The 25816-nt window shown below is 31.6% G+C and overlaps 1 protein-coding gene and 2 non-coding genes across 4 annotated transcripts in view; 1 reads left to right on the forward strand and 2 right to left on the reverse strand.

Moving 5' to 3' along the window:
- Window positions 1-11398: 11398 nt before the first annotated feature.
- The window catches only part of LOC119839888 (rho-related GTP-binding protein RhoN-like), an 87699-nt gene continuing 73281 nt past the window's right edge, over window positions 11399-25816 (reverse strand). Inside the window, exons 3-7 of one of the 2 annotated variants that reach the window (XM_038366318.1) lie at window positions 20510-20597; window positions 16766-16875; window positions 15484-15618; window positions 13987-14130; window positions 11399-13748 (exon numbers count right to left, since the gene is read on the reverse strand). In XM_038366318.1, the coding sequence (XP_038222246.1) occupies window positions 13668-13748; window positions 13987-14130; window positions 15484-15618; window positions 16766-16875; window positions 20510-20597 (558 nt within the window). In that variant the 3' untranslated portion in view covers window positions 11399-13667. The remainder of the gene's footprint in view (window positions 13749-13986; window positions 14131-15483; window positions 15619-16765; window positions 16876-20509; window positions 20598-25816) is intronic. The other variant, XM_038366319.1, reaches the window with a different exon arrangement.
- Trnaf-gaa lies at window positions 17949-18021 on the reverse strand. The gene has a single exon. It is a non-coding gene; the product is annotated as a tRNA-Phe (tRNA).
- Trnae-uuc lies at window positions 23040-23111 on the forward strand. The gene has a single exon. It is a non-coding gene; the product is annotated as a tRNA-Glu (tRNA).

Genomic DNA, 25816 nt, shown 5'->3' on the forward strand with positions numbered 1-25816 from the left:
GTTTTTATGTGTTAGTATCAGGTTTTGAACTTGATAGTGAACTTGGGTTCTTGCAGCGATATAATGCCTCGATTAATCTAATTTATCGCCATATTATGTATTATTTATACAATCGAATGTTACGGAGAGAATGTGAGAATTTTTAAATGGGTATGTCAAATATCGTTGTCGATATTTTAATAACAAAGGTCCTATTTCTACGAATGCTACATTTTTTTTATATGTGTAGAAGATAAAAGTTTTATCATTAATATATGTTCTTATGACCTAATTTAAGGTATCTTTCTAATGATTTCTATTGGTTCTTTTATATTTATAACTATGTAAAGTATTAGCTACATTTATAAACCTAATCATCTCTATATATATATATATATATATATATATGCAAACAGGAAAATCTGTTTTACTTTGCATATTAATCAGTGCACGTAAATGATAATAGAACGCGTATGTAATTATTTGTTTTAGATGTAGTAGGTGTTTTATAATCTTAGAAGCAATATTTTTTTTCATTATTAATTACAAGGGGACATTGCCCTGTGAGTACTAAATCGTTTCCAATAATTTGATTATGTTTTTAATGATACGGCTGGACCTATTTCGATCGTCCTCTTGAGAACAGGCTACAGAAAAAGAGAAAAAAGGTTTGACCTCAGGTCAGGTAAGACATTTGGTCCTAAATTAAAAAAAAAAAAATTCTGAATACAAAATTATGTAAAATATTCTAGTTTTAAGGAGATAATAATTTATTTGGCGTATCCACATAGAAAATTCATCTACTTAAAATAACGCTCTAATGATAGAATCAACTATTATTGTTTCACTTGGTCTTTTCTGCTCAGTTTCCCGCTATAACATAACAACTACAGAGTACTTTCTCATGCTTCTCGTATTACTTTAGATTACATGAATAGGGGATTACTATAAGCTTGCTTAACATAGGAAATTCCATTAAAATAACGACAAACGCTGTACCGCTCTTCTAATACCAAACAAGATCTATTGAAGTTTATCAATCCCTTTTTAATTTATTTAAAATATTATACCGTCATAGGAGGCCTGTGTCCCAGCAGTGGGAACATAATATAAGGGCTGATGATGATGATTATAAATTATGTTTTAAAGTACCTAGTTAACGTAAATTAAATGTAATTTATATTTGCATCAGTATGAATACTTATGTAAGTATCATAAAAAAGTTTCAAGGAATCTAAAACGTTTATAAATCAATGGACATAGATCGTAAGATGTATAACGAGTTCATTAAATTAAAAAAACGTTCGTTAGTTAGACATAAGTGATATGCTATGAACAAAGTTTGTTATTTCTCTTCTAATATTACATGCATGTTAGGAGCTATTAAAACGGATTAGCCCAAGCAATATGCATATTGCGCTACGGGGATTATTTGACTCAGCCATTCCTTCAGTGTGCTGCAGATTTCATTTTGTCGCATATAACCTCAAAATTATTATGCACTTCTTGAAATGCGCCAAATTTTGCATAAAACTACTTCTTTGTTCTTTGTGTTTTAATTTTAGTTTGATGTTATGTGGTGTTTTCAGTAAGGCGATTGAAAATTGTTTATACATGTATTATTTTTTCCCTTTATATACCATTCCTTTTTCCCGTTGTGGAATCTGTCCTTATCCCTAATTCCTCAAATGCGGGCAACGTTTGTACTCAGGACAGTGAATATTGGTTACCATCAGGTAAAGTACAACCAAGATTGCTCGCTGTGACACATAAAAAAGAGATTGCAACTTGTAGAAGATGAGAGCAAAGAAATAACAATGCAAAACCGATATTTATACGTTAAGTATTAATTATAATAACCAATTAAATAAGTATCTTACTACAATACCAATTTCCATGAATTATTCGAAAATTTCCAAGGCATTTTTGTAGAATAATCAAGGGATCCGTGATGTAACATCGACGCATTCAAAGCTAACAATAATAACTTGTAATTTCCCGAGGGCGCGCTACCCTCTGCTCACTAACTTCCACGTCATTGGAATACGGATGACTCGGTTTGTTTTTTATTGTTTCGCAAATGCTTATTTATTTAGTTTAAGTGGTGTTAAACAGTCGTTGGTAAAGGAAATGTATGGTTACATCAGTTTTCCTTTTTGATACAGTTGATAATATATTTTTTTATATCCTATTAATAACTCAATTAATGTATTTTCTATTTGCAATGTACAATACGCAAAATTATTATTCATCCTTACTTATATTAAAGAATTTTTCGCTCTTTTGTATGCTAAATTTTTGTACGTGATAATGCATTATAGGGAAAATTAGAGTTAATTTCGAATTTGGACATATTAGGGAAATATGTCAGTTTAGAAGTGTAAGTACTGGAGAGCGATATATCCTAATGGTTAAGTTGTTTATAGTAAACAAATTCTTCCTCTTTTTCTTATGTCGTAGAAGATATTAGGGAAACACGGAATTTGTCTATCAAATTTATAAGTCTTTCTAATAATAATTTTGCACGAAAGAATTATAATAATATAATAAAATAATAAATTCTTTGTGTCTGTGTTTGTCTTTACTAATATTATATAGAAGTCAAGTGAATTTGTGAGTTGCACGGGGAAAATGCATCTGCTGCACTGATTGTAAATATGATTTTATCAATGGTCGCGTTACCTGTGAGTGTATGAGTGTCACAGGCTATATTTTATTTCGTTTTATCCCGAAACCCGTCTGGAGCCGGGATTAAAATCTTGTACACTTAGTAGTCGAGATTTTATATATATATATATATATATATTTTTTGCTTTCACAGCGCTGATTATGAGTAGATGTAGTGTATAATGAAAAAAAAATGTCTTATTGTGTGAAATCGAAATAAACAGACCGCACGCGTATTAATTATTAAATCCGTTATATGGTTAGTGCGGTTGGATTATGTACATACAGCATTGAACAAATATGTTCATAATTTTGTTGCATTCATGAAATATGACGGACAATTGTATCTAGGCTTTTGCGGTAACCTAAGTATGATATAACGGATGGAGATTAACTGATAAAGCGATTATTGAAAAAAATATTCCATAGGGCATCAGTAGAGTATATAATAGCGTAAACTTAAAATATTCCGTGCAAATTTAAAATCAACAATTTTTGTTGGCATCTGGATCAAAGATACTCTTTCAGAAACTCTGTTTTAATATATTATATTTTTCATACTTTGTTATGTTGAGAATCAATCTCACGGACACACTTATAACATACATCACATCATTTTTACAGGTGCTAATGAAAAATACGTTTATATATGACAACTCAAAAAAACATAGTTACGCAATAAGTGTTATATATAGATTTATTGTATGCATGTTCAAATTTTTTCAATAACTAATATAAACAAAAGGTTTTATATGAGGGTTCAATTTTAGTCTTAATTCTTATAGATGTTAAAGCTACGATTTTATTGACGAATTATCGCTCGGTTCAAACTTTAGGTCGAGTCTTTCTCGTTCAAAGCGTAAGCTTGTGTTTTATACACACGAGAATGTGCAGATTTCGATGGAAATATATTAAAAGGATAGTTTTCAACCTGTATTTCATAATACAAACGCTATACCACGTTGCAACACAAGCAACGACGCAGGCTCCAATATATACCTATCCGATACGATGGGATTAAATAAACATACTACTTACAAAATAAACAAATAGGAATAATTATGTTTTCAAAGATTTATGAGCAGTCGTTTGTTCCTACCTACAATACATCATGCTCATATTGGTCCCTTGGCAATGTACACAATTCGAAACCTTGATTTAGGTACTATGGAAACTTCTGGAAGCATAACGCTTAATAATTTGTATTCTCTAAAGATCGGCATTAATACAAATGTTTCTTAGGATTACGTCTGCGTTTTTTAAGCATTCTTCACTTATGATTAGACTGCATTTAAACATAGACAACGATGTATACAATTATGTTTTTATGCAATATCAAATCACTTTTGTACACCATAAAACACTGATTGCTAAATACTCATTAAGAATAAGAAAATGTCCAAATACTGAAATTAACGAATGGAACTCGAAAGTTTATCCTTCAGGATTTCCTTAAGAATTTTACATTCAAAGGAAGCCGGTCGTTAATTACTCTAACCGAGTATTCTGGCATATTCAAAGGTCGGAATATCATGTAATCTCATTAGTAGGAATGGGGAAACAAAAAATAATGGGACATTTTCTTGAGTCATCTCTTTTCGTAATCAGCATTAAGGATATGCTTATAGATTGTCATTTTGTGCGAATTTGCAATCTTCTGGATGGAAATTTTCGGAACTTTACGAATTTTCATAAACTGGTCAAACATTTCATAGCGGGCCTTTTCGAGTATGATGGATGGTTTGTTTGCATCTATTTTTGTATTAGTTAATGTTAAATGTTTATTCAATATACCTTATTACACTTGAGTTAATAATACTAAGAGTTTTGAAGATAAAAGATTGGTATACTTCTCATCTTTATTTCTTTCTTGTTTTTGTAAGCTTTAGATATTAGAGGCTTGATCTTCAATGGAGAATTTTCTTTTATGCAGTGTTTAGTTTTTTAAATAGAAATCGAGTACAAGCAAAAACTATAACTAAAGATACAATACCTAAGATAATAACCAGTTTAAACACATGATCATCAGGTCAACGGGTCATATGTCAATGATATAGAATTGCATAATTTTGTTATATAATTTATAAATAATAATGATTGCCAGTAATTTAAGATTTTTTTTATCTATCTATAAAATATCTGTATTAGATGTTACCACCGTTAAATGTATCGTAACTAAACTAATAAGCTATAATATTATATTATCTGTGGTACAACTAACTACAGTATTTGGTTTCTTGGGAAACCCGTTTTAAATAAAGTCTCTAGATAGACTTAAATTATATACCTACTACATTTCGTAGCTACTAAATTTTCAAATAGCGATCCTAAATAATCTAGGTTTCTGTTACTGACCCATGGGAATTGCTTTAAGGTTCATTTAGTATTCTATTTTTTAACTAAACGTTTAGTTAAAGATTAAAAACTAAATAAACACCTAAAATACTAAGTTGTTTATAAGTTAATAAAATTGTATGTAGTTGAGGAAAAAACACAAATATATATATATATGTCCAAGGAATTTTGGTATGCTTATTTAGTTCAGTAGGGAAAGAGCTAACTCGTTTACTAAATTGTAGAGTCCTCATGTGGTGTGCCACCTCATGCGGATTGCGAGATTGTGAGCTTAGTTTGCTAAAATATATTGCAAAAATATTTTAACACTTTTTTGTTCCTGATAATATCTAAGTACATATTAATATATAGGTAGTAGTGATATGAGCGTATGTGAAACAGTGGCTAAGTAGCGAGGCTTCGAACTAAAGCAAAAATTTGAAATTTTGAAGAAAGACCAGAGACCAGATAAGAAGAAATAAATTAATTTTTCAATTTATCTGCACATCATTTAAATTGCCACTGCTCGAAACGGTACATACCTATCGAAAAGAAAACATCGTGAGGAAATCGGCATATCCAAGAAACAAAAGTTCGACGACGTGTGACATCTGTCTACCCGCACTTGGTCAGCGTGCTGGATTATGGCCAGAACCCTCCATTAGAGGCCTCTTTCCCTGCAGTGGGAATAAACACTGTTTGATGATGATGATGATGACATATCAATTTGGTGTATTCGATGATATAATGTTGGTGTATGTTCATTGTTAACACATATAATAAGCGATTACACTTATCTTACCAATATATTACTCATATAAGATTTCGATCAATATTACAACTATTTTTTTTCTTAGCATCGTTTATACTCCTTATTGCATCTGCTATCTACCAATATAAAACTTACGGTAATACCGCAGGCATACTATGTAATACGATAGACAGGTCCACCAGTTTTCGAAGTAAGTCTTCACAGACTGATTGGACGTTTAGCTAAAAATTAAACTTCAATGATATGAAAAGCTGCAATTTTAACGTTATAAACAGAACATTTTCATTTATTCAACACAATATAGGCTTCACAGAACAAAATACGAAAAATCGTACGTGACGAAATGGCATTTTGTATTGAATGAGTTTTAATTGCGAATGTTAATTGCGTGTGTGCTATTTATTTATAATTTACTTTTAACATACAGCTCCACATTCCGCGCTTTCACGGTCTGGAAAAACAATAATCATTGTTTCAAATAAGTGAATAATTACAGCGTAGCATTTACTCTAGATGCAGACAGAGCCCAGGGCGGCAATATTCGAGCGGGAGAAATTCGAGCGTCGTCCAGGAAATTTAATAAATTTTTGTATTGTGGCTATCGCTAGACAAACATAGGGTTGTTATTATACTGTATAACTATATTATTTACAATGCATATTTTTCGAATCTACGTTTAACATGGGGTCACTAATTTGTGTGCAAACATTCGTACAAATTCCGAATAATTGCGAAAGTGCGATTTTAATGATACTTTAATTATTATAAACTAGCTGCGCCCCGCGTAAGTCCGTATCCCGTAGGAATATCGGGATAAAAAGTTGCCTTTATGTTATTTCAGTTGTCCTTTCTACGTACCAAATTTTATTGCAATTGGTTGAATAGTTTTTGCGTGAAAGAGCAACAAACACACACACATCCTTACAAACTTTCGCATTTATAATATTAGTAGGATAGGATTAATTATAATTAGTATGAGAGAAGAGATTAATAATATTTAAATTTTACACGTACAATCCTTTATGAAATATTGTTATTTTTAACATTTATGTATATTTAAATTATTCAAGTGATTACTTTAAATTATGGTCGGTTAAATGAATCTTCCATATCATATAAGGGACCCAAGTACCATGACACATCGGACGTGCGCAATATCTTTGTTAAAATACACCAGCCGACATATACATAAATAAAAACGCAGTAATAGAACGGTTTAAACAAATTATTTGTCCGCGATAAGAGACAAATACGATGCGCCATTCCGTGCACCCGTTTGTGTCAAGGAAATGCCATCATATTCCCGCGCAAAATAGTTTCCTCGCGCTTAGAGACGTTGACTTATATACGTTCTGCCAATATCAGGAAACATGTTTGAACAATGGCTCCTTTAGAAATGTTTACGGTTTTATATGTTTTGGGTGTATATAGAATTTTGTACAGAGATACAAGTAAGGATTAAGACTAGGGTTTTAGTTGGCATGTTAGAAGGGTCCCTTGTAAGCAATCATCACCGCCAATGAACTTTCGCAGAGGCGTTAGGCGTTACATGGATTGTCAATTTTGAAGAATGACAAAAGGAAAGGTTTGTTGAGATAAATAAAGTTTGGGAAGGATATGGCTTCCTTAGAATTTTGTACGCAAAGGTTTTAATATGTTCTGGTACTTTTTTGCAAAATTTTGAGACTATTGCTTTCAGAATTGGAATTTCGTCACAACACGGTGAGTCGGCAATCCAGAACTGTCGTATTAAAATGCAAATGCGCCATGCCATCTGAAGGGACGCTACGTGAAGATCACGTAGGTAATTGTAGTGCAGCGGGTTGCAAATAATTTTCCGCCTTTGAAGGTAACGGACCGTGATAAAGTACGTTTGTAAAAGGAAGGTAAGGGCGAATTCACAATAGTAGACGTGTGACGTCAATCCTCAAAATTGTGTTTATATAACTAGCTTTCCGCCCGCGGTTTCGCCGGTGTATTCACAAGAAAAGATAGATACTCCCGTGGTTTTACGCGCGCTTTCCATTACCATGGTACATCTTGGGTAAAAATTATTTGTAGTTATGCTCTACATTGATATTTATGAGCTAGTCTAACCGAATCTTTTATTTATAAGAATTTACTTTTGTAATGTGTTATGGTAAAAAGAAAGAATTGTTGTTTGCATTGGATAATTTAACAACTAGTTATAAACTATTGATTTTAAAGATTCTTTCAATAGAAAGTTATAGATTTATTTCTGGGTTCAATATAAAGTTTTTTTTTATGTATATGGTTTAATCTAATTGGGGTTTAATATGAAACAACATTATTTTATCTTTTATCTCTCTTCCAGTATTCATAAGTCATAAGTTATTTAATTATTTATTCCTGCAATTTAATCGTATCTATGTCATTTGTAGAACTGGTTTGTATGTATGGAATCCGTTCAGCTATTATTACAATGCCACGCATCACTGTAACAATTATGGTCGGATCTAAGACGAGGAAAAACGAAAACGAAATTTGAAGCGTATATTCCGTTAGACATTTTATAAAAAAAATATTATTAATGTTATTATGCGTATCGGCGTCTATTGTGTAAAACTTTTTTTACATATAGGTTTTATATACATAAGATTCACACACACACACACTCATAGCCATACAGATACATACATACACATCACCGAAAATATCCACTCCGTTTTCGGACAGTCGTGTAAAAATGCGTTCAGTAGATATGTCCGAATGAAGTGGGGATGTCAGTTTTATCATAAAATTATAATTCTGTTTTATACGATAGACATTTACGGACCCACAGTAAGGTTCTTTTAATAATGCCCGAAATTCAGTCACGTATGGCGGCGGTTGGCCCTTCGGCCGTTAACTGAAATGAAGATAAAACGCGGCAAAATGTTGGTATTTCGAAATAAAATGTGGATTATTTTAACGGATTCGAAACGTGGTTTATTCATGATGTAACGTAGAATAAAACAGTACACTTAATCGCTGTATTAAGGTAGTTTAAAGCTAGTATCTTTTATATATTAAGTGGACTGCATAAGCTATATAAATAGTTGTTTTTAAAAATGTAGAGTATTTAAACTTTGCGTTACAAATTTGATACGATAGACAAAAAAGGTACAAAGTGTAAATACATCAACTAATTGTTCTTCAAACTGCATAAGATAATATGTATGCGTGTGTGTGCGGATCTGTGTGGCGACATTTGATTCGTTGGTTTTATAATTAATGTGTGCGTGAGGCACTTTAGCTCATAGCCTTACATACGTGCCGTATACTATGCATCCAAAAGACCTTCTGAAAGAAGTTTATTTGAAATTAAATATTTGTGTTCGAGTATGAATTTTAAAAAAATGTATGATTTTTCAAATACATTTTTCCTACTGGTTCCAAAGATTTTTCCTCCAAGATTTTAATGACACTAATTACAAAAATTATTTTAGTATTCCCGTAGTCAGGTTTTGTTTTATATTTTCGCTTCCGTACATCTGAATACGTGTATATGCAAAATCATTCGCTGTATGTAAAAATGTCTACGCTTTTGTTGTAAGTGGGTCTTCATTCGTACGATGTGGAGGGTTTTTACTTTTTACACGAAATATTTAAATGAAAATTAAAACGGAAATTTTAGAGCATAATTCTTCAAATTATTTGACGACGAACACTGCGACTGTGTCCTTTTATATTGCTGTATGCTTCAACTAGGGACATTCGTATTAATTGAATATTATATTATATGGGTACAATTATAGTATATAATAATTAAGATAATACAATATTCAGTTAGGTTTTCAGTACGCTTCGGCAGGAATTGGGCCAGCACGCACCGGGAAAGGTACTACACCCCCACAGAAGGTCGACGTGAAATAGGTCCTCAGTCCTTTCCTTTTTTCTCTGCATCAATTGATGACCGGTTGATTTAAATAGAAAATCAATCTTTTATATAAATAAAAATAGAATCATCGAAATATTTGTACTTTCTTTGGTGTTTTTGGTATTTTAGGTTATAAAAAAAACAATAAAATCAAAGATAAAAGTTTTAAAATCTTCCAAATCCTTGTTTACCCGGACGGAGTCGGGGCGAACAGCTAGTTCCTTATAAATGATTTTGAAATTTAAAGTTCGCCTTTCTCTTCTTACGGTCGTAGTCAGTAAACATGGCTATTCCCGTGCTTCGTTTGTCTACAAATTTATACAGCAGTTGAAGAGGTGTGGAAGCGTATACAGACAGAGTTAAAAGTATATATCTGCGCATATATTAAAATATTATAAAATACGATATCACATAAACACTTATTAGCGTTTTCTTATTGGAAAATGTTTAGAGAATTTCGTACCGCAATCGCGACTCTGGCTCCTTTATTGTAAATACAGTCATAAAATTATATGAGAGAAGTTATATCGCAGAGACGGCATGTTAGTCGGATTTACCTTATCCGTATTTACCAATATTACCTGTATAAAAAACATAAAAAAACATATACGAATTTTTAGAAATTTAATGTATACCTATCGTTCTTAAATTTTTCAATAAATTCTTCAAATGACTCTTTAATTAAATACAGTTTTATTTAAATATAATAGGAAAATTAATAATATAATTGGAAAATAAAATAGTTAAGATTTGTCCTTTGAAGTAAACTAATTTCCACAGGCTTTTATTCAATTCTATTTGTAATATTATCTTGGGAATTATAATTTAATCCTTAAATTAATTTGATAATAGGTAGGAATCTAAATAAGATTACATTATGTGGTTTGCTGTAAGAAATCGATAGGTTTTGTGATCCAGTCAAGAATATAAAAAAAAAATGTAACTGTAATATAACAGAAGAATATTTTTATTAAAATCGGTTTTATTAGCTTCTAACTTCTTCTTCTTTAATAACCGATTCCTTCAGAGTTAATTTTGACTGAAGGTGATCTGATCTGACTGAAGGTGGGTCCAAAATGGACAGACTTATTTCAAACTATAGGATAGGATCAATGACAATATAATAATTTCATGAGTTTAGCTTATTATCCTGATAAGGTTCGTGAGCAGTACATTTGGTATAAGAATCTAGAACAATCAGGCTCATAGAAATAAAAGCATAGAAAATAACATTCAATGAAATAGATCTTCAATGTAAGTGCATCTGACCCACATACTTTAATGCGATACACGACTTTTCACTCCAAAAGAATTTGTATTATCTACACTAATATTATAAAAGTAGTTATGCTTTCATCATTCACGGCTCATATTTAAACACCACAGACTATGATGCAATTTGGAATCTTGGATCTTTGGATTTTTTTAAATCTACCCCTAAATTTTGGAAAAGCAATGACTGCGGTTGACTTTTTTATGTCAACATCGGCAATGGTGGGTCGCCTGATGATAAGCCGGTTCTTGCCGGTCCTCTGTGGGGCTGTGGTACTTCCCTCGTTTCGTGCTGAAGCGTGCTCGACTATCACATATAAAACTACAGATGGGGTTACCAATTAAATATTTTGGTAATTTTATGGTTATCAATTAAATAAAATGGTAAAAAACGTCATTTATGTCTTTCTAATTGAGTAATCGTCTTATCGTGTGTTTTCCATTTTTTTGTGGTTCACTTATTATTAAGGACTGAAGGGTGAATAAAAAACAAATTTACAAAAACATCGAACTATATTTTAAGTCTAGAAACAACATCAAGTGATCTAATAACTGTCTAGACACAAAAACATGCTTAAGAATACAATTCAATGAACAAAAACAATTGTGCTTTCCCATCTGCTATAACAACAATAGATACTAACGTCTTATAAAATTAGAAATGTTTTATTGTTACATTTAATTTATCCTCGTATTAGCGATTAACTAGATAAACGAATTTTATATTCTGTGCAAATATTATTATTTATTTATAGGTTATCTGTGAAAAATTTCATTTAATAATGAATATCCTGTTTACATTTTTTCATTTATTTTTAATTGTCGGAATACAATTTTGAAATAACGAAATACGTAAATAAAAAACTTAACCTTAAGTTGATATGTATCTAAATTTTACAATAAATAAGACGTATATTTTGGTAAATAAACGCTAAATATTCTCCTTTGTTATGTTTAAAAGAAAATACATTCATATTTAAATATAACATTTATGTACGTAATGTATGTAATTAAAGCTAACATTGAATTTAAAGCTTAATACGACTTAAATTTCAAAATAACAGCTTTCGCAAACACATTTTAACTGGCAACGTGCGTTTTTCATTCATAAATTCCTGTGTCAAAGTTGATACAGTTTGCCGCGGGATTGATCGAAATTGGCCTGTAAGTCAATTCAATTCGCTCTCGTTAAAATTTATTTTCATTACCGGTCACGTTCTAGGTTTATTTACAAACGTGTATTTCAATCGAGATTCCATATTGCAACGGTCTCATCGAAAAAACAATTTCACGTTGTTTTTAATCTAGCAATATCGTGGTAAAAATGTCGACTGCAAGATGAGTTTTTGAAACGAGGATATTTTTAAAGAAATGTAAACGGAGTTCGGATTCAATTTCAGATAATCTGTGGTTTATGTTTCCTTTAGATTCTTTGTCTTTATTTTAGTGCATTAATATTACAATAAATAACATTATCAGTCTAATCTCAAGTTTATACGTAATCTGCGGTTATATTAAGGTTAATGTGTAAATTTACTATTAACTTCACTTGCATATATTAAACTACGCTTAAATCCTTACATTTTGAATTCAATGTAGAAGGAATGGGCAAATCGTGTAATGCAATAATAAATTTCATTTAATAATAGAATTAATTTCGAATGTGTTCGTTTTTAATTTCCAAGGAAGAATTTCAAAATTTCACATAAGCTTTCGATAGCGTCGACGCTTAATATAAGAGCCTCAGGAGAAATATCACAACGTTTCGACATCTACTAAACCAACTTATCAATAAAAGCAACATCGATACACGTACTAATGTAAAAAATCTAATCTAACGTAGCAAAATTGGACGTGGGACTAAAGACTGAGTGGACCTCCGTAATTAAGTAATATTGTCCAATATTGTGCAGATTCGTTCAAATACTTACGTATTTTTATCACAACGAAAATATTATTATGCTCCCGCTAAAGTAAAATGAGCACTTGGTTTTACCGTTACCTTAATAAATACTATATACACCGTCTTAATGCCACAATATAGAAAAACATCAATTTTTATGTATATGAAAACACGTATTCCTCTACATACCTATAATATATTTAATTTTAAAAGTATACGCTATTTTTTAGTAATCGAATTTTGTGGTGGTACGAATGGAGCGTCTATCCTTTCTAAACTTACAAGAATAAATTATACCAAATATGAAGCGTTTTCTTCGATTTTCACAAATGGTGGTCAGTGAAATGATTTGTGCTACAAATCTCGAATGATATAAAATAACGTTTGGTAGTTAGCAGACATAAATGTTTGAATGATAATATTCAACTCATTAATGAGACCTTCAAGCAAAAAATGCCTATCATTGCCAAATTTTGTTATATAAAACATTTGGTATAATTCATCTTTCACATTACTTATTTCATACCGTATGTCATTTGCATATCACAGATTCACGCTCTCAACCCTGAGGGTCAAAACATTGCACCTTTGCTTCAATACCTATAATATAATAAAAATCATTAACATTAAAACGAACTCTGTTCCAAATATGCTTTACACGCGTATTACGATTTATTTTTAATTTGTAAAAATTTTGCACTTCAAACACTTTCGGAGTCCCACAAGGCGCCGCTTTAGGCCCGATGCCATTTCTTGTATACACGATTGGCACGTTTCAAATTCAAGATTCTGGAAGAGTCTGGAAGGGCGGTGGTCGTCTAGCAATCGTGCGGCCACCTGGAAGGGTGGCCGGCTACGGATCACATGACGCAGCAACTTTTCGCACGTCCCTTTAGCTCGGCTTTCAGGTCACGCTTGCTTTTACTGCGTCCGACTTGCTTCTGGGAACAAATTGGCTTGTGTTATGTACGAAAACGTTATATAAAAAATAGATCAAAGTTTCTTTAAAACAAAGATGTTTTATGAACTTTTATTAACTGTAATAGTTACTATAATATGAAAATATTTTTTTTTTCAAATATAAATAAGCCGATAATCGAGTATATTAATTCTTAATTCGTTAAAAACAATGTATTATACTTCGTCAGAAATAATATTCTAGAGAGAACAGAATTATACCTGTTGTTTAATCTGTTGTTTGTTTAATTTCCCTAGGGCTGCTAGCGCAGCTACCTCAAAGGCATCTTTAACACCTTTACTAGAAGCGCGGGCTGAGGTTTCAACGTATGTGGTCGCCCCGAGCTGTCTTGCTACCGAAAGAGCCTGTAAGAAAAGGAATCAATTGAATTAAGAAAACCATGTGTCACTTGCACGTGCAGTATTCATATACATAAATGAAAGTTGAAGTTTTTCTTAAGTTTCCTCCAGGGTTCAAATTCACGCTCACGCCTAAATCACTCAGAAGGCGATCATAGCTTTATAGGAAAATGTAATTTTGTGAAGGTTTCGTTTTTGAAATACTTAAGTGTATAATTACAAAAATAAAACAAAAAATTTTTGTGTACACTCACTTACTTCAAAGTTTGGAAGCACGACCAAATATGTAATAATCTTAGTAGTAATAATCTTAAAGGCTTAAATATTGTAAGAATAATTTTAACAAATTTATGCAACTGTGCATGTTTTCTAACTGACCATTTATCAGAAAACTGCTCACACCAGCAACGATACTACATCATGAATTTGAACGTAGAAATGTATCCAATTTATTGGATTCCATAACCGGCTCTGTTCCATCTACGTTTGTATAGATTTGGCAGTAAACAGTAATTCCCGAAAGCTTCGATCCAATTATTGTTGGACACATTTGATATTGGGTGTCGTTACTCGGAATTTACATTGTGTTTCTATTGCCTATATTTTGGGACGACCGTTAGTGTCACGATCTTCTTCATAGCTCGGATGTAGGTAATAAATCCTGGTCTACTGGAGTATGCGCAAGAATTATGTATGCATTTAGGATGGGTCGTTTTTTGGGCCAAGTAGAAGAGATTACAAGAATGATATCTCATTACGGATTTATTTTTTAATTAATAACCATTTCTCGAATACTCGTTAAAGTAATAAACATAACTTATAATTTTTTTTGAACAAGTAGGGTACTTTGAGTCCTGACATAACCTTTTCTGATTTTTTATCAGGTACGAAATAAAAATCCTTCTAAAACAACGTCCAAAAAATTTATCGTTTAATTCAAATCATTGTTTAGTCAAAATGATAATATCTATTTAGTTCACAGGACGGTATTTTAAATTGAGGTCTTTAGTAAAATGAAGCAATTTTACATTGACCCAAATTGATTCCGACAATTATGGTTCCTAGTTTTATGCTCCATTAATATGGCATTGAGTATCTGGAAAGCAAATGATTTAAAATTGCGTCATTTTTATTTAGTTCGTTTATCTATATGGAATAAATAACTCATTTTTATGCGCACTACATACAAAATAAGACAATAATTAAAGAACGCGTCTATTTTGAATGCTGAATATTTCCTGCTAAAATCTTTGTTAATAGTTTTTAAATATTTCAAGCACATAAATGTTTTAATATTTTCTCATTTTCTTTCTAAAAAAACTGAGTCTATGTTATTAAAAACTAAAAATTTAAACTCACCTCCTCGCTAGTGACTGGATGGGTTCTCAGCTTGGACAGTATCGTGAGAGTCTCTTTATCATGGCGAAGGTCCGCCTTGCATCCGCACAGGACCACGGGAGCTGCACCGCCGTGAGTGCGCACCTCTCTGTACCACTGAAACGACCAATACGTTGAGACTAATGTTATTTTCATTGATTTGAGTACGAATTTTATATAAAGACTAGCTTTTGCCCTCGGCCTCGCACGCGTTTATTTCGGTGTAGTTTAATAAATATTTATTATACGTATAAATTATCCTCTTGAATCATTCTATCTTTAAAAAAACACCCCATCAAAATTCGTGTAGTTCCAGTCATCAGTATCCGTTGTTTAGTTTTAAAGATACATAGGGAAATAGGGACAGACAAAAAAGCGAGTTTCATTTATACTATGTAATGATTATAAGTTATAAGAAGTAATATCTAAAACTATTCCTGAACGCAGTCCTCCTTAGTCGGTTCCTAGGTTTTATGCCAACGGAAGTTTTTTAAAAAATATTTTCATCATAAAGAAAAGTTATTATATACCATGATTCTACATAAATATTCAGGATATGACAACACGTGTTGAAAGGCTGTATTTATGGTAAATATATTATGATGCTAAAATTTTACGACTCCGGCTACTCACGCAGAGTTTGCGTTTTTCCCTTGTAAATGTAGGAAGTTACGTTATTTAAGGGTGAGCTTTTTTAGAGGTACGATTTTGCATTGATATAATAATTTATTTAGACCCTAAAAGATGTAGGTCACGTACATATCAATGACTTTTTCCCCATGGAGGCAGATTATGGTATTAACTCCACTTTCAAACCTTTAGTGTTGGGACAAGAGTATTATTACAGCTCGGAGCATTCAGAATACAGATAAGGTTATTCGAAATATGGTCTCTGAGAAAAATTATATCTAAATGTGTTCAGTGGTTCGCAAATGATTTAATATCGATAAATTTGATGAATTATGAAGAGTATTTTAAAATATGATTATAAGATATAGTCACATAAAAAAACTGTAAAATTAAATGGATTTTTTCATTTGTGTGTTCTTATTGAGTATTTAATTTTTATTGTGTTTGATTTTACGCGAATATTATACATTTGGAAATTAAAAACTTATTAACGGATTTTGAGCGTGGTCATGAAACGTCGAGTTAATAATATAATAAATAAATCGCGTTTAAAATCCGTTAAAAAGTTTTTAATTTCTAAATTTAATTTTTAAGCAAATAATATAAAGATTAAATGAGTATGATATCAAATTACCTTAGCAGCTGCATTATTCAGTGACTCCGGTTCAGCAATGTTGAAGCATAGCATGAAGATTTTAGCATCCTGGTACGCGAGAGGCCGCACCGTGTCGTATGAAGGAGTGCCTGGGGAGCAATAAGGGATAATGATTTATTGTATTTTTACTTAGTGGTTGAGAAATTATAAAATTTGCTGCACGTGCGGCAACTGTTGGGCTAAACACAGCCAATTGTAGTTATTGGGTATGGACTTTGGGGAAAGTATGTTCAGTGTATATGTCAGGTATATTTTTATGTTATTTTGGTAATATTTCCTTTTTTATATGCAAAGGTGATTGTATCTTGCTTTTTTCTCGGTCTTCATAATACAATACAAGAACGCTTGAGAGGTTACCTTTGTCGAAATAATACATTTTATTTCGACTAAATTTTTGATTATGTTTTATATATCTAAATTATATAAGACGGCGAAGTTGTAGGGCTTTATTATTGATATTTTTTTCATAATTAACAACAAAAAACTGTTTGTATAACGGAACGACCACAAAAATCTTCTGTTCGTATATACGAGATCAATTATAGTTATCTTTTGAATGAAATCCGTTCACTACGGACGTTCCTTTTAATCCGCCTTGCAGATTAAAAATTGTCATTCAGGATTACCATTGTCAAACGTCAGATAATGGACGTCAATATAATAATTTATATAAAACATTCATTGTACGAACCTCACTCAATCTTTATGTTTCCGGTCAAGGCGGTGAAATGTATTTCAAAATAATAATACGATTGTATTTTGATGGCGGTATATTTTATGAGATTCCACCTTTATAAATATAATCTATACTTCTTTTATAATAAGGCTGAAGTTTGTTTGAACGCGCTATTATCCGAAACTACTAAACCGATCTCAAAAAAACATTTACCGTTTGATATGCATGTAATCTCTAAGTGTTTAATTTGTAAAAAGTTTAGTCTTTTAAAGGGAATAATTTACAAAAATTAAAGCAAAACTTTCACTTCCATCTGTATTAATTATGGATCTCTAATGGTATAAAGTAACATTCAGTACATCATAAACAATTTCAACACTTTATTAATGCATATATTTTCTTATTTAAAATTATAATGATGGGTGGTTGCTTGGACATAAAACAATTCTTTTGTTTTTGTTCTAAAAGTAGGAAAAGTAAATACATTGCCGAAACCCGGGATTGAACCGGGGACCTTTAGATCTTCAGTCTAACGCTCTCCCAACTGAGCTATTTCGGCGATATAAAACTCATTGAAAACATGATACCAAAGTATTTTAGGGATAGGCACTGCAGATACGATTGAAGCGAGATTAGTGTACCTTCTAATAAAAAAAAAAGTTTCATCATCAATGGCCCATGTATGTTTCCAATATACGACCCTCTTAAATCAATAGTAGTACCAAGTGTCAAACATTTTGCAATTAAAATATTCGTGATTGCATCAAAACAGTTCTGTAACACTTAAGCCTGTAGCAATGAATCTGTAACAGAAGGTAACAATGGCAAATAGTACTTTTCTAGGGCTGTATTACTAGCATTTTTGCCGGTAAACTAACCAAAAAGGGATTATACAGAAGCAGTAATATAAAAAGTGAATTGATAAGAAAATGTGAAACTGTATATAGTCATCATGAAGCAAGAAGATTGGTTGGTATCTAAATTACAAACATTGAAAAAAAAGAATAAAACAAAAATATCTATTAAATAGTGTGTCTTATTTTCGACCATCATACTTTTACATTCATAGCATTCAATCGCTCACAAATATTTTTTTACCTTTCATAAAGATCCAAGAATCATTCTATGCTTAAACAATTACGCAATGCTAAATAGTTTGTGTATTCCTTCCATTTAAACTTATATTAATTGTATGAGTCTTAAAAACATATCAAATTAAGTCAAAGTAATTAAACCTATACAATCAAAAGAAGCATTGAAGAACGAGGTTTAAAATCGTATATTTCCAGTATTCGATTTTTCCACTAATGGGCAGGCCAGTGGATTTCAATTTGGATCCGTTTCATTGGCATCATAATACTCTTGGCCGATGTCCAAGTTGATACGAAACACATCCACTCGAAATATTATCCTGCTTCAGCCAGAATGGATTTGCGAATTTACGATACGATTTTGTTTTTAAAATTTATAAAATTTTCTATTCTTGTGCGCTGGTCGTTATCATCAGAGTTAACATGGAATTGTATTGATTGGTTTTAATTTAAGGATCTTACGTGATTTGGGTTATTTAATATATGTTTGTGATAGGAAAGATTTTAAAGTATTCATTATTATTGTTGAGGAACCACATTTATAGCAGGGAATGAAAAGTTTGATACGTTACGAAGGTTAGAGATTACCAAAAATTGGCTTCAAAAATATGTATGAACAAATGTTATTAGAGAGTCTAGGCTCTGGCTAGGACTTAGGCTCTAGGATTTGCAACCTGCTGATCATGAACTGATTAAATAGCTTCCTAACCTAATGAAAATAACAGAAAGCATGACAACACATAAAATTAAGCATATGCCCTACGTTTAAAACTATATCACGCATGTGTATCACATCAATGGACCGGTCGTTGTATGTTAAAAGCCTGTCGTAAACAATTACAAATAAATATTGATAATGCAAAACTGGAAACAACAATAATGCAGTCAGTGTCCGCGGCTGAAATCAGTGACCTGATTCCTTGAAATAATACGCCGTTTAAGCCATTTATTTTGACAGTTTTATCATCCCGATTCACAATTGCAAGCTTTATTTGATCTGTGATCTGTTTTGCTATATGTTTGGTATTTTGATTTTTTTATTGATGAAATTTAAGGAACTTATTGCACTTCTATTTGGATGAAATTTAAGGAACCAACTTATCTCACTAGGAAATCTTTCTAATTAATTATCGCTTATGTATGCCTGATATAATAAAAAGGTACATTTCTGTAGCATCGTTTCTCAAAACTGTATTTAATATACGCACATAAACAAATTTTTTGGCTTGAAATTATTACTAGCTAGCAACACCATACCTGTAACAGTAACTTATCTGGTTTCACACGATGTAACGGAATCAAAAATAACGAAGCGCTATTTTTGATCCGTGATTTATTTAAACTGTACTTGAGTTGACAATTCATGATGATGTTCTAGATATTTTATTATCTGTGCCGATAATTTTACAAAGTAATGATTGAAGTTTGTAACGACGTCTCGTAAAAGTTCAGTCAGGACACATTTTGCGCAGCTTGCACTGAAATACACAATGTTGTTTATGGTTTTGTATCGGGAAAACTTTACTGACTATGTTTGTGAACGCAGTGCTATGTGTATTTTATTAGTTTACGTATTTCGCGTTTCTTAGTTCTGTTTGATTTGTAGGCGATTGTGATACCTACATAATAACTATAGTTGCAAAACTTTTCAGATAAGTACCTTCAAGCTTTCTTGCATTGTGAGGCAAGTTGTATTCAAATTCATGCAACATGCGTATTGAAGTTTTTATATGCTACATTCCTTTTGATAATAAAGAGCAGAAAAAATAGTACGTTACAGTTTTTCATTAAGACTTAAAATACCTCCAATATGCGTCCCATCATTCATAAGTCAGTTTTGTGCATGTGGCGATGAAAGAAGGAAAGGAGTGGACTTACTTTACAGAAAGCCGTCTCTAGACATTAAATCCTTCTTAAGAACTAAGGAATTATTAAAATGCAAGTAGTGCTACTGACCTGATGTATCCCAGACAGAGAAGTTGACTCTATAGTCGGCAACGGTGCACGTGTAGCCATACTTTTCGAAGCCAGTCGGTGTGTATGCCTGTAACCAAGGAAACGTAATGATTAAATATGATATCACAAGCATGAGCTTTCAAAGAGACTTCTTGGGCCTATTACTACCAAACTTTGCTCAGAAACATGTAAATTTAAGATGTTTTATCGTAAATAGCACTAGAAATGGTTTTTCTGGGTGAAATATTTGTAAATGTTATAAAACCTTAACCTGTTTGTACCTATAAATAATATCAAAACTATTTGATAAAATGTATATACGCGTATAACTTCCGAACGACCGACAAGGCTTATAAAAGAAAATCGGATAGAAAACTCTGGAAACAAAATAACAGGAGTGCACGACTAGCTCAATAAAAAAAGTATTATATTTAAATTTATAATCGTAAATTCCATTGAAATCATATTTTCTAGTTCTTTCCAACGGATAAATAGTTTCTTTAGCATTCAATTCGCAGTCGTGGACACGGCAAGTGCAATACCCCTGACGGAATACGCGCTTGCAGTCCCCCTTTGAAGTGGATCCATTAGGGTTGTCAACGAACGTTATGAATTTGTTGATTAATATTATATCAATATTTTAATAAGGTTAATTTATGTTAGTATGCTGTACATATGGTTTAGTGTTATCACAAATGAAACCTGCTATTACAGGTTGTCTAGGATGTCATTTATCAAATACATTAATTGATCAAATCGTATATTAATTACGCGTTGGTAGTATTGCTTATAGTTTGTTTGATTGTAGAATACGCAACCCTGAGATATAATTAACGTATTTAATATTTTTTTATACGTACATTTAAGGGTAATTTTCGAAAAACTTTAGTGAAGTTTATTCAATTATAGTTTGTTAAAGCACCATTATAACTATAGAATATTGTTACAATTCTGCATATTCTGCACATTTTTTGTGATGTGTGTGGTGGATATTATGTGGTTGGTTTATTCTCATTAACTATATCCTCAGTATCATATACCTAGTTAACAAAGAATCCCGGATAAGAAGTTTATGTAGTTTATAATTTATATATCAATACATGCGACATCCCTATTAGGAACCAAATGGCTATCGGAGAGTAATGATGTCTGAAACGACTTTTCAATTCAGTCGGGTTTGAATTTATTCATATTCTAAAGCGAGGTATTTGTTTGCTTTGCGCATGTTATGGAGGGAAATATTTAAATTACAAATTTAATATTGCAGATATAATACGGATTGTTTCGAAAGCCATTTAATAAAAAGATGTTTATTTCTATATTTGTAAATTTTAACACAAGACCCGTGTCCCAGCATTATTACATAGTAAAAAACAATGTCGCTTTCTCTGTTCCTATGTATTCTTAAATCTTTAAAACTACGCAACGGATTTTGATGGGTTTTTTTTTAATAGATAGATTGTTTCAAGAGCAAGGTTTATATGTTTAATAACATCTATTAAACTGCTCCGAATTAACGCGTGCGAAGCCGCGGGCAGCAGCTAGTAGGAAATATATTTGGCTTGATGATGAGTTTGATGATAATTTCTTGTACAAAATCCGCCCCATACAGGTTAAACTAGCTGTTAATGTAGAATAATTTCCGTTCAGTTTCAGAGTGAGAAACAAACAAACACACAAATATTAGCATATGCATAAGAGGGATTAGTTCAAGCGCCGTTTCTGTAGATCACTCAGTGTTTATTTGTTTGAATTCTTGTACAAATGGAGTAAATTACTCGCTATAGTCGCCTCAGACAAACATGGAAATAGTTCTGTTTAATCACTTGATTTGGTATTACATTTTTTTTTAACTTTTGTAGTATTTTTTGGCGAGTTTCACGATGAAATACCGAAAGAAATTCAATTCATAGGTATGGTGGTAGTGATGAATAATCGTTTTGTTATCTAAAAATGTAAATATTTTTTGTAAATAGAGATTTAGCTATTAAACTTCAATTAAAATCGCTTCAATAGCGACATAATAATCTTTTTTAAACGACGCCTACGTTTAATAGTTTCACTAATTAAAAAAAACACACACAAATACATTTCATGTTTAGGATTTTATATCTTCTTACGTGCCCCTTGGAGAGAAAACTTATTTAAGGATCTTTGTCACTACAAAAATGTTCGAATGTAAGCAAATCATATAATCAACGTGCAATTTAAATAACATTTATGCAGAGAATTTAAAGACATAAATTATTACTTAGATTGACGCTAGTGTTGAAATATCTCACATAAAAAAATGTCAAACGATGTATGCGTTTCGAATTCCATTCGAATTTTGAACGAAAATTCGAAATTCGAACTTTGAATCGCTTTTTCTTTCATGTTCTTTAATTGGCAGTTCGGCGCCAAAACGATTGGAGTTCTGTATACGGGTGGGTTTTATGAATGGTTATAAAAATATTTAAAAACATAAAATTTTGCGTAGATTTCTAACAGTAGGCATGTATGAATCTTTAATTTCGTATCTATATACAACTCCCGTATGGTCTAGTGGCTAGGATACCTGGCTTTCACCCAGGAGGCTCGGGTTCGATTCCCGGTACGGGAAAAGCTTTTTACATTTTTTTTATAATATTTAAGATTTTTTTCTCATATTTCTGATGAAACAAAAAAATAACACGGAACAAACAGGATGCTCCAGTTCTCACGGTCCGTTTATCCTAACAAGAGCAGGTACCATTTTTTGTAGCAATTATCTCCACGTGAGATGAAACTCATCAAGTGTATGCTTTAATATTTTTTAGAACTTCCTCATTTGTTTTGAATATATTCACAATTATTATTATACATATCTTAAGTGATAATAATTTTGAATCATTTATAAAATCTGCGTCAACTTTAGTTTGTATCAAATTTAAATTTGTAAATTTATAAGCAAGAATGTAGTTTCAATAATTTACCAGCTGACCTGGCAAACGCTGTTCTGCCATACTCTTATCAATTAGAGTCTAGCATTTCACTGAAATAAAATATCACTTATTCTTAACATTTTGTGGTAATTTCGTGGCTATGAATAATGGGTAAAATAAAAAAAAAAAATATGACTCGAGCGCGTCAGATAAAGATATAAGGGGTTATTTACAACATAAAAAAATTATAATCGGATAATTTGAGCATAACCTTAGAGAAAAATCGATTTTTTTAATTTCCTGCGGCTTTGTGAGTGCACCCACCAACATTAATTGCTCATACTTTCTGGAGGTACTTAACAAAAGATAAAGTATCTTCCCCTATAATAATCTAACGCGCTCGAGTAAATCCCAAAATCCCCTTTTGGGCTCCCCTGCTATAAATTCTTATTTCTAAATGATGAACAAGTCAAGAACAAGAAAAAACAGAAAAGTTTAGCCGTAGTTGGTAATTCAACTGATATTGACAATTTTTTTAATTAAACTATCATACCCGGCCACGCGTTGCTGTCTGTGGCTGAGTAATAATTAAAAACATTAAGATTATAAATTATTGGGGTAATTAATCGAAATAAAAACTATCCTATATCTTAAGATGGACCAAATTACACATAAAATGTCAAATTAGTGAAGAGTTCATTGGGAACATACATCATGACACTGGATTTTTATAAGATATATTTAAGATTACTTCACGTGCAGGCGAAACATTAATTGATTTCCTTAACATAAATATTGTATAACAAATTAGTAAAACATTAACAAAATATTAGCTCCACACATTCCACTTCATAACTCGACAAACTCCCTTTCCCCTTCGTGTTTATTTACATAATAATAAACGCTAAACGTTAATTTGTACCCACATGAATACTCCAAGTTTCTTGAACGAGCGAAGCAGTCCTGAGAGAGCTCAAAGTTACCCAATTCGTATCTACATAACATTTACTGGCAACATTAAGATGCTTCCACGCGAATAACTTGCAAACTTTCATAAATTTTAATTCTAATTTATTACTGGCAATTATTCTGCGGCTTATTAATTTTTCTGCGCTCATTATGTTTACGATACAATTTTAGGTTACACTGTTGTTTATTGTTTTTTATGTTTTCGTGGGTTATTTAAAATAAGGAAAAAAGTAAAGAGAGCGGTTGTTATTATTTATTTATACGATTTATGAAAATTGTAAGAAATTATGAGATATTGAAAGATTCAATTTTTAAATCCCCTCAAGGATATAATAATAATATATCCTTTAACAATTGAACATTGATTTCATATTTGCAAATGAAAATTATTCCACTTTCCTGATATTTGATCCTTAGAGAATAATTGTTTTGTATTGCATGATTACGATCTTTTATTGTTTATTTTATTAAAAGCTATTTATAAATAACTCATTTTGTTATTTTCTTTAATATGTTGTATTTTACTTTCATACAGCCATAATTCTTAAAATTAATCTTAATATTATTCATAAGAATAACGCTGTTTTTTTCAAAAATAAAAAATATAATGATACATAGTTTATTACCTCTACTTTCTACTATCTATTTACTACAATAATAGACCCAAAAAATTGTTCCGGGGTTGTCAAGCGTCTACATTCCAAGGAAATTTACGTTCCCAGAATCGATGTGGATTATTCGAGTAGAATAATGCTCAGAAGAAATCTGTCGATTGGAAATGTCAGTTGGTGAGCGGACCACCGCCAAGTCTGGGAAACCAGTGGAGCGAGACCCCGCGAGCGCAAATGATGAAAGGATGTTCGGGGTCAGGGGATACTGGTTGGATGTAATGCGGAAGGAATCTTTTTGAATAATTTTCAAATTAAATTAGCTTCGTGGGAATGTTCCATCCGTGTGTAGAATATTCGAGAAGTACATTGTTTGTTAATATTCTGGCTTCTGTGCTCATAAATGTTTATTAACTTTTAATTGTTTTGTAATCTATTTTAGTTTGCATTAATTCTTTGTTCAGTTTGATATTCAATAATTCTGTTATTATATACAGTGGTGCCTCAGTGGATAGGCTTGGATTTTAATTAAAAAGTCAGGGGTTCGAGACCGGACTATCGTGAAAGATATAAATGGATTTTTTATTTGTCTGTTTATTATTCAAATCACTCTACTGCTCGAAACGGTGAAGGAAAACACGTTCAAAAGTTCGATGTAACATCTGCCTGAACTGTCTCTATGATAACAACATATCATATGAGTTGATGATGAAATTAAACTTGTTTTTTTTTTTAATTACTTTAATTCGTCTTTCAAACCTCCACTAATCATGCCAGTGTTGCAGGTACATTAAAATTAAATGTGTTATATATTTCTTCTGGAAGAA

The sequence above is a fragment of the Zerene cesonia genome, chromosome 5, assembly GCF_012273895.1.
Source record: "Zerene cesonia ecotype Mississippi chromosome 5, Zerene_cesonia_1.1, whole genome shotgun sequence".
In the NCBI taxonomy this organism is placed as follows: Eukaryota; Metazoa; Arthropoda; class Insecta; order Lepidoptera; family Pieridae; genus Zerene; species Zerene cesonia.